The 15,098-nt window shown below is 38.7% G+C and overlaps 1 protein-coding gene across 1 annotated transcript in view; it reads right to left on the reverse strand.

Moving 5' to 3' along the window:
• The window catches only part of LOC105463297 (anoctamin 3), a 485,486-nt gene that overhangs the window by 359,199 nt on the left and 111,189 nt on the right, over positions 1-15,098 (reverse strand). The window contains exon 2 of the mRNA XM_071074951.1: positions 10,799-10,873. Within this exon, the coding sequence (XP_070931052.1) occupies positions 10,799-10,873 (75 nt within the window). The remainder of the gene's footprint in view (positions 1-10,798; positions 10,874-15,098) is intronic.

The raw sequence follows: 15,098 nt of genomic DNA on the forward strand, positions 1-15,098 counted from the left end.
AAGATTAGAAAAACTGAGGAGAATTGAGGGAAAGTCACTGGAGTCTAGAAAAAGAGGATGGACTGTGAGCTGCTCATCTGAAGTGGATTTTTGTGGACTGATAATTAGATAGGAAATAATAGATAATACATAGATATTTTTGGACTGATAGAAAAAAAGATGAATTGCTCTTCATCTGAATGCCATACATAGATGTAATCATCTACAGCTATTTTTTTCTGAGAATATACATAATATAGACCTACCTAGGATTTATGAAAAGAAAACAAATATTACATATAAAATAAAAACAATAATATTTACTCATAAAACTATTGGGATTAAACCCAGAAATAACAGGATATAACTTATCAACTGCACATAATTATACAATGCTGAATGGCTTGATGATGATGGAGAAGGCTCTATATTAATGGAGCATGATTTTCAGTTTGGGAGGTTGATTAGATTACCCAGATAAAGTCTTTATATCTTGCTTCTTTGACTCACATTTACTGAACACCTCTTGTTGAAAATAGAAGAGAAAACCCATTAAGTCATTACTAATATGACTTGAATCAAGTTATCATTTATTTCACATATTTATTATGTTTCCTGAGCCCTGAGACCCTGGAGTCTCAGAGAGGAAGGACCAACATCTTTACCCAACAGTGTGGGATGACAGCAAGAGGCTCCAGACAAACTGAGTTCTAGAAACTAATACACAGAAGAAGACAAAGAAAGAAAAAGAAGGAGGGGAAGGTTGGCTGACTTGCCTTTCTCACTTAAAATCATAGGGCACTGCCTCACATCTCTCCACAGCATCCTCCTCAATCCATTTTTGGCCACAGGAATTTTGTGTATTGCCCCATTTACAATGAAAAAGCAGTAATGAGTAGAATAACAGCAACTACTATTTAGTGAGATTTTTAGCATGCTAAGCACTTACCTCAGTCCTAATACTATCTTTATAAGGTCAGCAATGTTATCACAAATTTATAAATGAGGAAATTGGGAAAGAGTTGAATTAAGTAACATACGTAAAATCATGCAGCTGGAAAATGCATAACTAAGATTTGAACGCAGATAATCTGACTCAAAAGTCCAGGAAGATGACTGCTGTGCAGTAATAGCTCTATAACCCCTCTTCTCAGCTGTCTTATAAGAGGGAACACACGACATGTTAGCGAGCGATTTCCATTTCAAGGCCTGATATAAAGGCTACTCTCTTGATAAGGCCTTACTGAATTTGCCACATTGAAATGAAACTATCTCGCCATTGTGGGCTCACAACACTGTATTTCTGTCTAGGGACAAAGATATATAGCCTTTTATTATAAGCACTTATGCATTTTTCTTCTACTGAACTTTTCATGTTGAGAAAACACCCTGGCAGTCATGCTCACTTCTGTCTCTATCTCTTTCTTTTTTATGTACTCTCTTTTTATTATATTATAATTTATTATAATATTTAATTTCATTTAAATATTGACTTTTTGTTGTAATCACAAAAAGTATACATTTATATAGCATTTAGCAAGTTGTTTTCTTTTTTTTTCAGTTTTATACTTTATTTTTTTATTTTTATTTTTTTTATAAATTTATTTATTATTATTATACTTCTAGGGTACATGTGCATAACGTGCAGGTTTGTTACATACGTATACTTGTGCCATGTTGGTGTGCTGCACCCATCAACTCGTCAGCACCCATCAACTCGTCATTTACATCAGGTATAACTCCCAATGCAATCCCTTCCCCCTCCCCCTCCCCATGATAGGCCCCAGTGTGTGATGTTCCCCTTCCTGAGTCCAAGTGATCTCATTGTTCAGTTCCCACCTATGAGTGAGAACATGCGGTGTTTGGTTTTCTGTTCTTGCGATAGTTTGCTGAGAATGATGGTTTCCAGCTGCATCCATGTCCCTACAAAGGACACAAACTCATCCTTTTTGATGGCTGCATAGTATTCCATGGTGTATATGTGCCACATTTTCTTAATCCAATCTGTCACTGATGGACATTTGGGTTGATTCCAAGTCTTTGCTATTGTGAACAGTGCCGCAATAAACATACGTGTGCATGTGTCTTTATAGCAGCATGATTTATAATCCTTTGGGTATATACCCAGTAATGGGATGGCTGGGTCATATGGTACATCTAGTTCTAGATCCTTGAGGAATCGCCATACTGTTTTCCATAATGGTTGAACTAGTTTACAATCCCACCAACAGTGTAAAAGTGTTCCTATTTCTCCACATCCTCTCCAGCACCTGTTGTTTCCTGACTTTTGAATGATCGCCATTCTAACTGGTGTGAGATGGTATCTCATTGTGGTGTTGATTTGCATTTCTCTGATGGCCAGTGATGATGAGCATTTTTTCATGTGTCTGTTGGCTGTATGAATGTCTTCTTTTGAGAAATGTCTGTTCATATCCTTTGCCCACTTTTTGATGGGGTTGTTTGTTTTTTTCTTGTAAATTTGTTTGAGTTCTTTGTAGGTTCTGGATATTAGCCCTTTGTCAGATGAGTAGATTGCAAAAATTTTCTCCCATTATGTAGGTTGCCTGTTCACTCTGATGGTAGTTTCTTTTGCTGTGCAGAAGCTCTTTAGGTTAATGAGATCCCATTTGTCAATTTTGGCTTTTGCTGCCGTTGCTTTTGGTGTTTTAGACATGAAGTCTTTGCCCATGCCTATGTCCTGAATGGTACTACCTAGGTTTTCCTCTAGGATTTTTATGGTATTAGGTCTAACATTTAAGTCTCTAATCCATCTTGAATTAATTTTCGTATAAGGAGTAAGGAAAGGATCCAGTTTCAGCTTTCTACTTATGGCTAGCCAATTTTCCCAGCACCATTTATTAAATAGGGAATCCTTTCCCCATTTCTTGTTTCTCTCAGGTTTGTCAAAGATCAGATGGCTGTAGATGTGTGGTATTATTTCTGAGGACTCTGTTCTGTTCCATTGGTCTATATCTCTGTTTTGGTACCAGTACCATGCTGTTTTGGTTACTGTAGCCTTGTAGTATAGTTTGAAGTCAGGTAGCGTGATGCCTCCAGCTTTGTTCTTTTGACTTAGGATTGTCTTGGAGATGCGGGCTCTTTTTTGGTTCCATATGAACTTTAAAGCAGTTTTTTCCAATTCTGTGAAGAAACTCATTGGTAGCTTGATGGGGATGGCATTGAATCTATAAATTACCTTGGGCAGTATGGCCATTTTCACGATATTGATTCTTCCTATCCATGAGCATGGTATGTTCTTCCATTTGTTTGTGTCCTCTTTTACTTCACTGAGCAGTGGTTTGTAGTTCTCCTTGAAGAGGTCCTTTACATCCCTTGTAAGTTGGATTCCTAGGTATTTTATTCTCTTTGAAGCAATTGTGAATGGAAGTTCATTCCTGATTTGGCTCTCTGTTTGTCTGTTACTGGTGTATAAGAATGCTTGTGATTTTTGCACATTAATTTTGTATCCTGAGACTTTGCTGAAGTTGCTTATCAGCTTAAGGAGATTTTGGGCTGAGACAATGGGGTTTTCTAAATATACAATCATGTCATCTGCAAACAGGGACAATTTGACTTCTTCTTTTCCTAACTTAATACCCTTGATTTCTTTCTCTTGCCTAATTGCCCTAGCCAGAACTTCCAACACTATGTTGAATAGGAGTGGTGAGAGAGGGCATCCCTGTCTTGTGCCAGTTTTCAAAGGGAATTTTTCCAGTTTTTGCCCATTCAGTATGATATTGGCTGTGGGTTTGTCATAAATAGCTCTTATTATTTTGAGGTACGTTCCATCAATACCGAATTTATTGAGCGTTTTTAGCATGAAGGGCTGTTGAATTTTGTCAAAAGCCTTTTCTGCATCTATTGAGATAATCATGTGGTTCTTGTCTTTGGTTCTGTTTATATGCTGGATTATGTTTATTGATTTGCGAATGTTGAACCAGCCTTGCATCCCAGGGATGAAGCCCACTTGATCATGGTGGATAAGCTTTTTGATGTGTTGCTGAATCCGGTTTGCCAGTATTTTATTGAGGATTTTTGCATCTATGTTCATCAGGGATATTGGTCTAAAATTCTCTGTTTTTGTTGTGTCTCTGCCAGGCTTGGGTATCAGGATGATGTTGGCCTCATAAAATGAGTTAGGGAGGATTCCCTCTTTTTCTATTGATTGGAATAGTTTCAGAAGGAATGGTACCAACTCCTCCTTGTATCTCTGGTAGAATTCAGCTGTGAATCCATCTGGTCCTGGACTTTTTTTGGTTGGTAGGCTATTAATTATTGCCTCAATTTCAGAGCCTGTTATTGGTCTATTCAGGGATTCAACTTCTTCCTGGTTTAGTCTTGGAAGAGTGTAAGTGTCCAGGAAATTATCCATTTCTTCTAGATTTTCCAGTTTATTTGCGTAGAGGTGTTTATAGTATTCTCTGATGGTAGTTTGTATTTCTGTGGGGTCAGTGGTGATATCCCCTTTATCATTTTTAATTGCATCGATTTGATTCTTCTCTCTTTTCTTCTTTATTAGTCTAGCTAGTGGTCTGTCAATTTTGTTGATCTTTTCAAAAAACCAACTCCTGGATTCATTGATTTTTTGGAGGGTTTTTTGTGTCTCTATCTCCTTCAGTTCTGCTCTGATCTTAGTTATTTCTTGCTTTCTGCTAGCTTTCGAATGTGTTTGCTCTTGCTTCTCTAGTTCTTTTAATTGCGATGTTAGAGTGTCAATTTTAGATCTTTCCTGCTTTCTCTTGTGGGCATTTAGTGCTATAAATTTCCCTCTACACACTGCTTTAAATGTGTCCCAGAGATTCTGGTATGTTGTATCTTTGTTCTCATTGGTTTCAAAGAACATCTTTATTTCTGCCTTCATTTCGTTATGTACCCAGTAGTCATTCAGGAGCAGGTTGTTCAGTTTCCATGTAGTTGAGCGGTTTTGATTGAGTTTCTTAGTCCTGAGTTGTAGTTTGATTGCACTGTGGTCTGAGAGACAGTTTGTTATAATTTCTGTTCTTGTACATTTGCTGAGGAGTGCTTTACTTCCAATTACGTGGTCAATTTTGGAGTAAGTATGATGTGGTGCTGAGAAGAATGTATATTCTGTTGATTTGGGGTGGAGAGTTCTATAGATGTCTATTAGGTCTGCTTGCTGCAGAGATGAGTTCAATTCCTGGATATCCTTGTTAACTTTCTGTCTCATTGATCTGTCTAATGTTGACAGTGGAGTGTTGAAGTCTCCCATTATTATTGTATGGGAGTCTAAGTCTCTTTGTAAGTCTCTAAGGACTTGCTTTATGAATCTGGGTGCTCCTGTATTGGGTGCATATATATTTAGGATAGTTAGCTCTTCCTGTTCAATTGATCCCTTTACCATTATGTAATGGCCTTCTTTGTCTCTTTTGATCTTTAATGGTTTAAAGTCTGTTTTATCAGAGACTAGTATTGCAACCCCTGCTTTTTTTTGTTCTCCATTTGCTTGGTAAATCTTCCTCCATCCCTTTATTTTGAGCCTATGTATGTCTCTGCGTGTGAGACGGGTCTCCTGAATACAGCAGACTGATGGGTCTTGACTTTTTATCCAGTTTGCCAGTCTGTGTCTTTTAATTGGAGCATTTAGTCAATTTACATTTAAGGTTAAGATTGTTATGTGTGAACTTGATCCTGCCATTATGATATTAACTGGTTATTTTGCTCGTTGGTTGATGCAGTTTCTTCCTAGCCTCGATGGTCTTTACATTTTGGCATGTTTTTGCAATGGCTGGTACCGGTTGTTCCTTTCCATGTTTAGTGCTTCCTTCAGGGTCTCTTGTAAGGCAGGCCTAGTGGTGACAAAATCTCTAAGCATTTGCTTATCTGTAAAGGATTTTATTTCTCCTTCACTTATGAAACTTAGTTTGGCTGGATATGAAATTCTGGGTTTAAAATTCATTTCTTTCAGAATGTTGAATATTGGCCCCCACTCTCTTCTGGCTTGTAGAGTTTCTGCCGAGAGATCTGCTGTTAGTCTGATGGGCTTCCCTTTGTGGGTAACCCGACCTTTCTCTCTGGCTGCCCTTAAGATTTTTTCCTTCATTTCAACTTTGGTGAATCTGGCAATTATGTGTCTTGGAGTTGCTCTTCTCGAGGAGTATCTTTGTGGCGTTCTCTGTATTTCCTGGATTTGAATGTTGGCCTGCCCTACTAGGTTGGGGAAGTTCTCCTGGATGATATCCTGAAGAGTGTTTTCCAACTTGGTTCCATCTTCCCCCTCACTTTCAGGCACCCCAATCAGACGTAGATTTGGTCTTTTTACATAATCCCATACTTCTTGCAGGCTTTGTTCATTTCTTTTTCTTCTGTTTTCTTTTGGTTTCTCTTCTCGCTTCATTTCATTCATTTGATCCTCAATCGCTGATACTCTTTCTTCCAGTTCATCGAGTCGGTTACTGAAGCTTGTGCATTTGTCACGTATTTCTTGTGTCATGGTTTTCATCTCTTTCATTTCATTTATGACCTTCTCTGCATTAATTACTCTAGCCATCAATTCTTCCACTTTTTTTTCAAGATTTTTAGTTTCTTTGCGCTGGGTACGTAATTCCTCCTTTAGCTCTGAGAAGTTTGATGGACTGAAGCCTTCTTCTCTCATCTCGTCAAAGTCATTCTCCATCCAGCTTTGATCCGTTGCTGGCGATGAGCTGCGCTCCTTTGCCGGGGGAGATGCGCTCTTATTTTTTGAATTTCCAGCTTTTCTGCCCTGCTTTTTCCCCATCTTTGTGGTTTTATCTGCCTCTGGTCTTTGATGATGGTGATGTACTGATGGGGTTTTGGTGTAGGTGTCCTTCCTGTTTGATAGTTTTCCTTCTAACAGTCAGGACCCTCAGCTGTAGGTCTGTTGGAGATTGCTTGAGGTCCACTCCAGACCCTGTTTGCCTGGGTATCAGCAGCAGAGGCTGCAGAAGATAGAATATTGCTGAACAGCGAGTGTACCTGTCTGATTCTTGCTTTGGAAGCTTCCTCTCAGGGGTGTACTCCACTCTGTGAGGTGTGGGGTGTCAGACTGCCCCTAGTGGGGGATGTCTCCCAGTTAGGCTACTCAGGGGTCAGGGACCCACTTGAGCAGGGAGTCTGTCCCTTCTCAGATCTCAACCTCCATGTTGGGAGATCCACTGCTCTCTTCAAAGCTGTCAGACAGAGTCGTTGGCGTCTGCAGAGGTGTCTGCTGTTTTTGTTATTGTTTACTGTGCCCTGTCCCCAGAGGTGGAGTCTACAGAGACAGGCAGGTTTCCTTGAGCTGCTGTGAGCTCCACCCAGTTCGAGCTTTCCAGCAGCTTTGTTTACCAACTTAAGCCTCAGCAATGGCGGGCGCCCCTCCCCCAGCCTCGCTGCTGCCTTGCCGCGATATCGCAGACGCTGTGCTAGCAATGAGGGAGGCTCCGTGGACATGGGACCCTCCCGGCCAGGTGTGGGATATGATCTCCTGGTGTGCCTGTTTGCTTAAAGCGCAGTATTGGGGTGGGAGTTACCCGATTTTCCAGGTGTTGTGTGTCTCAGTTCCCCTGGCTAGGAAAAGGGATTCCCTTCCCCCTTGCGCTTCCCAGGTGAGGCGATGCCTCGCCCTGCTTCAGCTCTCGCTGGTCGGGCTGCAGCAGCTGACCAGCACCGATAGTCTGGCACTCCCCAGTGAGATGAACCCAGTACCTCAGTTGAAAATGCAGAAATCACCGGTCTTCTGTGTGGCTCGCGCTGGGAGTTGGAGACTGGAGCTGCTCCTATTCGGCCATCTTGCTCCGCCCCCCAGCAAGTTGTTTTCTAATTCAGTAATTCTTCCAGTACTCATGCATAATCTAAGTTTGTGAACTATGTATTATCACTTGTATTTTTCTTTCTTTTTTTCTTTAATTTTTCTTTTCTTTTTTTTTTTTTTTTTTTTGAGACAGAGTCTTGCTTCATTGCCAGGCTGGAGTGCAGTGCGATGATCTCGGCTTACTGCAACCTCCGTCTCCTGGGTTCAAGCAATTTTCCTGCCTCAGCCTCCCAAGTAGCTGGGACTATAGGTACGCACCACCACACCCAGCTAATTTTTTGTGTTTTTTGTAGAGGTGGGGTTTCATCATGTTGGCCAGAATGGTCTCGATCTCTTGACCTTGTGATCCACCCACCTCGGCCTCCCAAAGTGCTGGGATTACAGGCATGAGCCACCATGCCCAGCCTATCACCTGTATTTTTCTAATAAAAATTAAGAGACTCAAAGAAGTTATATTACTGTGCCTAATTCAATATTGATTCTTCTAATTTTGAATCCAGTGTTCTTTTCAGAGCCTTTTCATGTACTCTCACACCTTGCTCAGTGTCTGTTACAAGAAAGATTCCCAACAATGGTGCAATAAATGAATGAGTGAATGGACACATGTCCTAATAAGACACTCTGTTGAACATATTTTGTACTGATAGTCTAGGTACAAAATATATTTTGCATTGATATGCTAGGTACTCACCTTTTATCCAAGGAATAAAATGACTTGTGTGAAGACTGGACGTTTCTAGTTTGCATTATAAAAACAAAACGATAATAGGAACAACAGATCTGAAACAATTAAGATTAAAGTACACTCTCTCTGAAGAATTTGGAATTAATTGAAACAATTTCCAAAACAAATGATGGAACAGTATATTTACTTGATATTTAATTATTTACAATGTTCATGAAAATAGAAATCTGTGCTAAAATAAGAGAAGGCTTTTAATCAATTAAGAGGGAAATATGAACCAATTCCCTAGAAAACTCACATGAATCTCCCCGCAGTTAAAAATTTGGCTTAAATTAAGACAGAAAGACATATCAGAGTACAGGAGGTAATTGGTGCTCTGCTGTACACAGCAGTCATGGACTTACAATAAAACTAAGGACCTCTGTAAAACTGTGAATTGGTTTTGAAAAATCAACTTAGAGCTGCATAACAACTTATCCTTCTCCTCTCTAGTAATATCTTCACCTATACACAGAAGTTGAGTGACCTATCATGTTAGCATACATTTTCTAAGACAGGTCTGGAGACAATGTAAAAATATTCCTTTCCAACAACTCTAATCCTAAATTTCATAGTCAGTGGGAATTTTATATTTCACTAGTTTCAAGGCTTATGCCAATATCTGTGAATCATGAAAAGCTCTGTCTCTTCACGAGACAGATGTGGGTTCAAGTCCCATTCAGGCCTTCAGGAGGGCAGAAGTAGCTAGAACACTAGTTACTCATCACTTCACATGTCTAGTCCTCATTCACCTAATCTTAGTAGTAGCACTGGCCTCATAGAGTTGTTGGGAACAGTCAATAAATCCACACAATAGACTTAGTCAAAGAACCAAACACAGTACCTGACACATAAGAATAATTTCATGAATACCAATTTCTTTGAATATTCTTATTGTTCTTAATGTTATCCCAGAATCTGCTTTTACTCACTTCACTGATTTCCCATTTCTCCTTTCTAATTTCCATTCCATAACCCACCTTTCTTTGAGTATGAAGAAACTTCTGATAATGACCTCTACATATTATTTAATATGAGAAAGACATTTATGGGCAAAGCAATGAGGGATAAAATAGTAAAGAAAAAAGATAATAGTAAAGTTTATGCCAGAAAAAATCTAGCTTACTAGTTGCTTGGAGGCATCCCAAGGTGGCTTTTACCCTGTGTATGGTGAGAGATTGATCTTCACTTACCGTCTCAGAAATCTGACTTTGGCAGAAGGAAGCAGAAGCTTTTCCTAAGGTGGACTCATGGTAAACAAGTCCACAGAATATACTATAATATCAATATAATACTAACAAAATTATTCTTGTGCCATGAAAAATAGTACTGCTGTGGGGACTGGCAGTTATAGTGTCTATGTAGCACATAGATTTCCAAAACACACATATTCACACTACACACACATGAGTGCAGACTAGAAAACATGTTAAACCCGAGATTTCTGCCGACTCCAGAATCAAGGAAAGGTAAGTCAGTCATATGATTAAAAACGTTAATAGCATTATGGTAGTCCAATGTGCACCTCTCAATTTGGTGTTCAGGCAGAAGGAACTCTTGTAGTAAAGTAAACTCTTCTATGAAAAATTCTCCAACAACTATGGCCAATATTTTACTCTCTATTTTATGTTTTCTCATGCAAATAGCTACCTTCTGAGTGATCTATTCTCCATCTAACCCTGATAATGTAATTGATTAACTCAGTTAACCAATAACCAATCAGTTGGTTAACCAATAGAATTGCTCTCTCTCTTGATAATTGGGCCTCAAAAAGGAGTTGACTGCTAAGTATGTTTTGCATTTATCTGATTTCATCTATTATAGTTGGTTTATTGCTAACTATTCAAGGATTTTAGGGCTGTTTGCTATTTTATATATGTAGCTATGTGTGCATGTATATAAATGATTATCATATTAAAATCTACATTAAATACCTTTTTAAAAAGTAATGTAAGTATGTATATATCAAATGATTTGTGTAAGGCCTTTTGATGATTAATTTATTAATGCTTACTGAGATTGCAAAGTTATTTTGGAATGTAAATACTTTCTTAAATGGTGCAAATGTTTTTGTATGTGAGCTCTTGTACGAGACATTTATAAGTAAATGCATTTTTATTAGAAGCTTAGGATAAAAATATATTACATATGTGAATATGCTTTGCAAAGTGCATGATGAACTAAATGTCACATAGGGTAATTATTAACATGAGACTAAATTTGTGTTAAATTTTCACACCCCATAAAGGCTCTGGAGTTGCTACCACATTATATTGAAGAACAGAGTTGGTGGGAGCTCTTGAAACACCATCCTCAAGACTCACCTTCATTATGTGTGCCTTTGGCAGCCCACACACTCTTCTCAAGCCCACGATGAGACAAGCACAACTTTTGCAGGCCTGTGAGAGAGAACAAAAGAGCAAAATAAAAATTGCTCAGAAACTCAGTAGACCAGAAAGAGAGTAGAAAATTATCATGGAAAAGAAGAGCTTTTCATGTTGACTATAGCTGCAGTAGAACTACTATCTGGTATAGGTCAAATCAGTTCTGAAGAAGTGTGTAGGAAGATACAATTTTCAGTAAATTGCATTAGAAACTAAGCAGGTAGGTAGGTTCTATTCACTGTTATGCAAGCTGATTTAGCTGTCATCTTTGAAACAGCTTAGAATGGACAGATTTTCCAATTACATTTTCCTAGGGTGGGTAACACACTCTTCTAATATTCTACCCACCCAAATTCGGAGGCTGAGCCTTTTCCTTTTCTCACTCTGATCCTTTTTGTAGGCATGCTAAATCACCGGAATTATTGAGCATAACCTGTCCTTTCTAACCTCTGCTCAGCCTGTTGTCTGTGTCTAGAATGCCTTTTTTATCTAACAAGTCAATGGAAAGTCTGCTCTTGTGATTCAACTCTTAGAAAGACAACTTTTTAAGTGACACCTCCACTTAGGAACAGTCCTTCCTATTAAAAAAGCCTTTCTACAGAAATGTATGCAATCCTGAAATAATGGTAGTGGAAAGACTACATTCCCATCACTCTAACTATATGAACTTGGGGAGATTAAAAACTCTGACCTCAGTTTTTTTTTTCTCCTACAAAATAGAAATAATAAGAAGAACTACCTTGAAATGTTGTAAAAATGAAAAAGTGCACAGGCTATCTAGCTTTTGTGTATGTTAATCTCTGGGATAGATCCTGGTTCATAGTAAGTATTCAGCAAGTGGTAGCAATCAACAACTTTTTCTGCCCATAAATATAGAAATTCCTTTATTTCTATGCCTCCCTCACTAGACAATCACTTCTTTAATGGTAGATACCATATCTTTGAATTCATTTCTGTATAATGTTTGACAAAGTACCTTGTATTTAACAAGGTTTTGTTTTCATTTTAATATAAGTTGCCTAAGCTTATTCAATTGATATGTGAAATAGTTAACCTCACCTTTTAAGTAGCCTGCCAATTGAATAAAATTAGTTTTATGTAATAATAGAAAAAATATTCTGTAAAATATCTGCTTAAATACTTTTACAAGAGTATAAACTTGTTTGACAGATAAATGAATAATAATGTACAGTCTACTTCATTTATAATAGTAGAGTGTATTTTATAATGGTTGAGTGCATTCTGTACTAAATTGTATGAAATGCCCTTAAATATCAGTTTATAGAACGTAAACTGGAAGGAACCTTGAGGACTATTTAATCCAGTCCTTATTTCACAGATAAGCAAACTGAGACCCAGTATGTGTAAAGGGCTTATTAGGAGATGTGCAGCTTGGAAGTCACAGAGAGAAAACTTGAATCCAGGTCTCTTCATTGTTTTTTCTTGTCTAACACTTTTGTGTTTTTGGAGAAAGATATTTAGATTTGCCAACTGTGCCATCAACATGATAAAACAGATAAAATGATTTTGAGTTGTTTTCAAAAAACAGATGTTCGGAAAAACCATAATAAATTTGAACTAAATATCTTCAGTTAAAGATGGAAAGCAAGCTGAACTCCAAAAGTAGAAGGATTTGGGTAGACCAGGGAAATTACAAGGTAACTTCAGGTGTGAGAAATAATGTGAAAGTGTAAAATCAGAATAGACAAAGACTTTTTGAGAGGAAAATGGGGTTAGAGAAGCCTGTTTACAGAACCCTAGACAAACGCAGAAAAGGCATAATTATAAGAAAGCTGAAAACACATAGTGCAATTCAATCATGATGGTGAACAGAACTAAATAATCTTGTCTTTTTCATTAAATTATTATTATTATTATTATTATTATTATTATTATTATTATTTAGAGACGGAGTTTCGCTCTTGTTGCCTAGGCTAGAGTGCAATGATGCCATCTCGGCTCACTGCAACCTCCACCTCCTGGATTCAAGTGATTCTCCTGCCTCAGCCCCCTGAGTAGCTGGGACTACAGGTGTGTCCCACCATATCTGGCTAATTTTTGCAGTTTTAGTAGAGATATTTAAATTTTTAGTAGAGACTTTTCACCATATTGGCCAGGCTGGTCTCAAACTCCTGACCTCAGGTGATCTGCCTGCCTCGGCCTCCGAAAGTGCTGGGATTACAGGCGTAAGCCATGGCACTCAGCCCCTTGTTAAATTATTAACTACATCTGGAGGACATTAAAAAAGAGACCATTTATTTATTTATTATTTTGAGACAGAGTTTCGCTCTTGTTGCCCAGGCTGGAGTGCAATGACGCAATCTCAGCTTACTGCAACCTCTGCCTCCAGGGTTCAAACGATTCTCCTGCCTCATCTTCCCGAGTAGCTGGGACTAGAGATATGTGCCACCACACCTGGCTAATTTTTGTATTTTTAGTAGAGGCAGGTTTTACTGTGTTGGCCAGGCTGGTCTCAAACTCCTGACCTCGAGATCTGCCCGTCTTGGCCTCCCAAAGTGCCAGGATTACAGGCATGCGCCACCACACCCAGTTAATTTTTGTATTTTTAGTAGAGACTGGGTTTCACCATGTTGGCCAGGATGTTCTCGATTTCTTGACCTCATGATCCAACTGCCTTGGCCTCCCAAAGTGCTGGGATTACAGGTGTGAGCAACCGCACCTGGCCGTCTTTTTTTTTTTTTAAATAAACTCTCATGCACTAACCACTTTTTAGGAATGAGCTATTCTCCTCACTTCTCCAAAGAACCAGATAAAATTCAGTTTATGTGTAGGAAATTATATGAGATAGATACCACATGATGACTGGAAGACTGATTGAATCTTGGCAGGTACCTTCACAGCCTCTGCCTAGTACCTGTAGCTTGGCAGGGCTGCAACACCAGTCTCTCGCCTACTTTGCAATTTGTGATATTAGTAACTTTCTATCATTTTTTACCGTAAATGATCTTCTAAAACATGCAGGTCTATATGTGATGGGGCTTAGAAATGAGATGATACAGTAAAGGTCTGTGTCCTCTCACTCTGAGCCTACTTGTCTTTTGAGATTACATCAATGGGGGCGGGGATAAAACAGTCTGTTCTATAAGGTAATTAAAGGTTTTTGTGACAGTAGGGATGGAAGAAATAAAACACTTTATCATATAAGGCATTTAAGGGTTTTTGCAACTGTAGGTATGTAAGAATCTTTTACCTGAAGTTACCACTCATTTTTCATTCTCTGTCTCTCTTTTTCCTTCTGTATCTCTCAATGCCTCCACTCCTCTACATAACATAATGTGTTTATGGAGTGACAGAGCTGGAAGAAATATTAGATCTTCCATGCTACTTTTAAGAATTGTAATCCTTGGAGCACTTGAATTCCATGCAGCTGTCTGAAAGAAACCTAAAACAGTACAAAGGTGTTCAATGAGTGGCCAACTGGATGCACCAGCCCTTGTTTAAATAAAAGTACTTCAGTTTCATTTATGCTGCTATTTTACAATTATTTTAACTGCATATCTAGTCCATTTTTCTCATTTAATAAGCAAAGAAACTAGAGACTCAGAAAGCTCAATTACCTAACCAAGGCTATAAATAGGCAATGTCAGAATTAGGACAACAATTCAGGTATTTGGTTTTTAAATTCCAAACGGAAAGTAGAAAACCAATGACAGTGGTAACAATCTGTCATTCTGGGTTTGCCATAGTTTATGAAATACATTATGAAGAGGCAATTAAGAAAGTAAAGAGGCTGGGTGTGGTGGCTCATACCTGTAATCCCAGCACTTTGGAAGGCCACATGAAGTGGGTGGATCATGAGGTCAGGAGTTCGAGACAAGCCTGACCAACATGGTGAAACCCGGTGTCTATTAAAAATACAAAAATTAGCCGGGCGTGGTGGTGGGTGCCTGTAATCCCAGCTACTTGGTAGGCTGAGGCATGAGAATCGCTTGAACCCAGGAGGTGGAGGTTTCAGTAGGTGGAAATTGTGCCACTGCACTTCAGCCTGGGCAAGAGAATGAGACTCCATAAAAAAAGAAAGAAGGAAGGAAGGAAGGAAGGAAGGAAGGAAGGAAGGAAGGAAGGAAGGAAGGAAGGAAGGAAGGAAAGAGAGAGAGAAAAAAAGCAAGCAAGCAAGCAAGCAAGCAAGCAAGCAAGCAAGCAAGAAAAGTAACCAGGCAACAGTAGTGACATTATCCTAACAAGAATATGTATAAGGGATATTATTCAGGGTTAGGTT

The sequence above is a fragment of the Macaca nemestrina genome, chromosome 12 (genome assembly GCF_043159975.1).
Source record: "Macaca nemestrina isolate mMacNem1 chromosome 12, mMacNem.hap1, whole genome shotgun sequence".
NCBI lineage: Eukaryota > Metazoa > Chordata > Mammalia > Primates > Cercopithecidae > Macaca > Macaca nemestrina.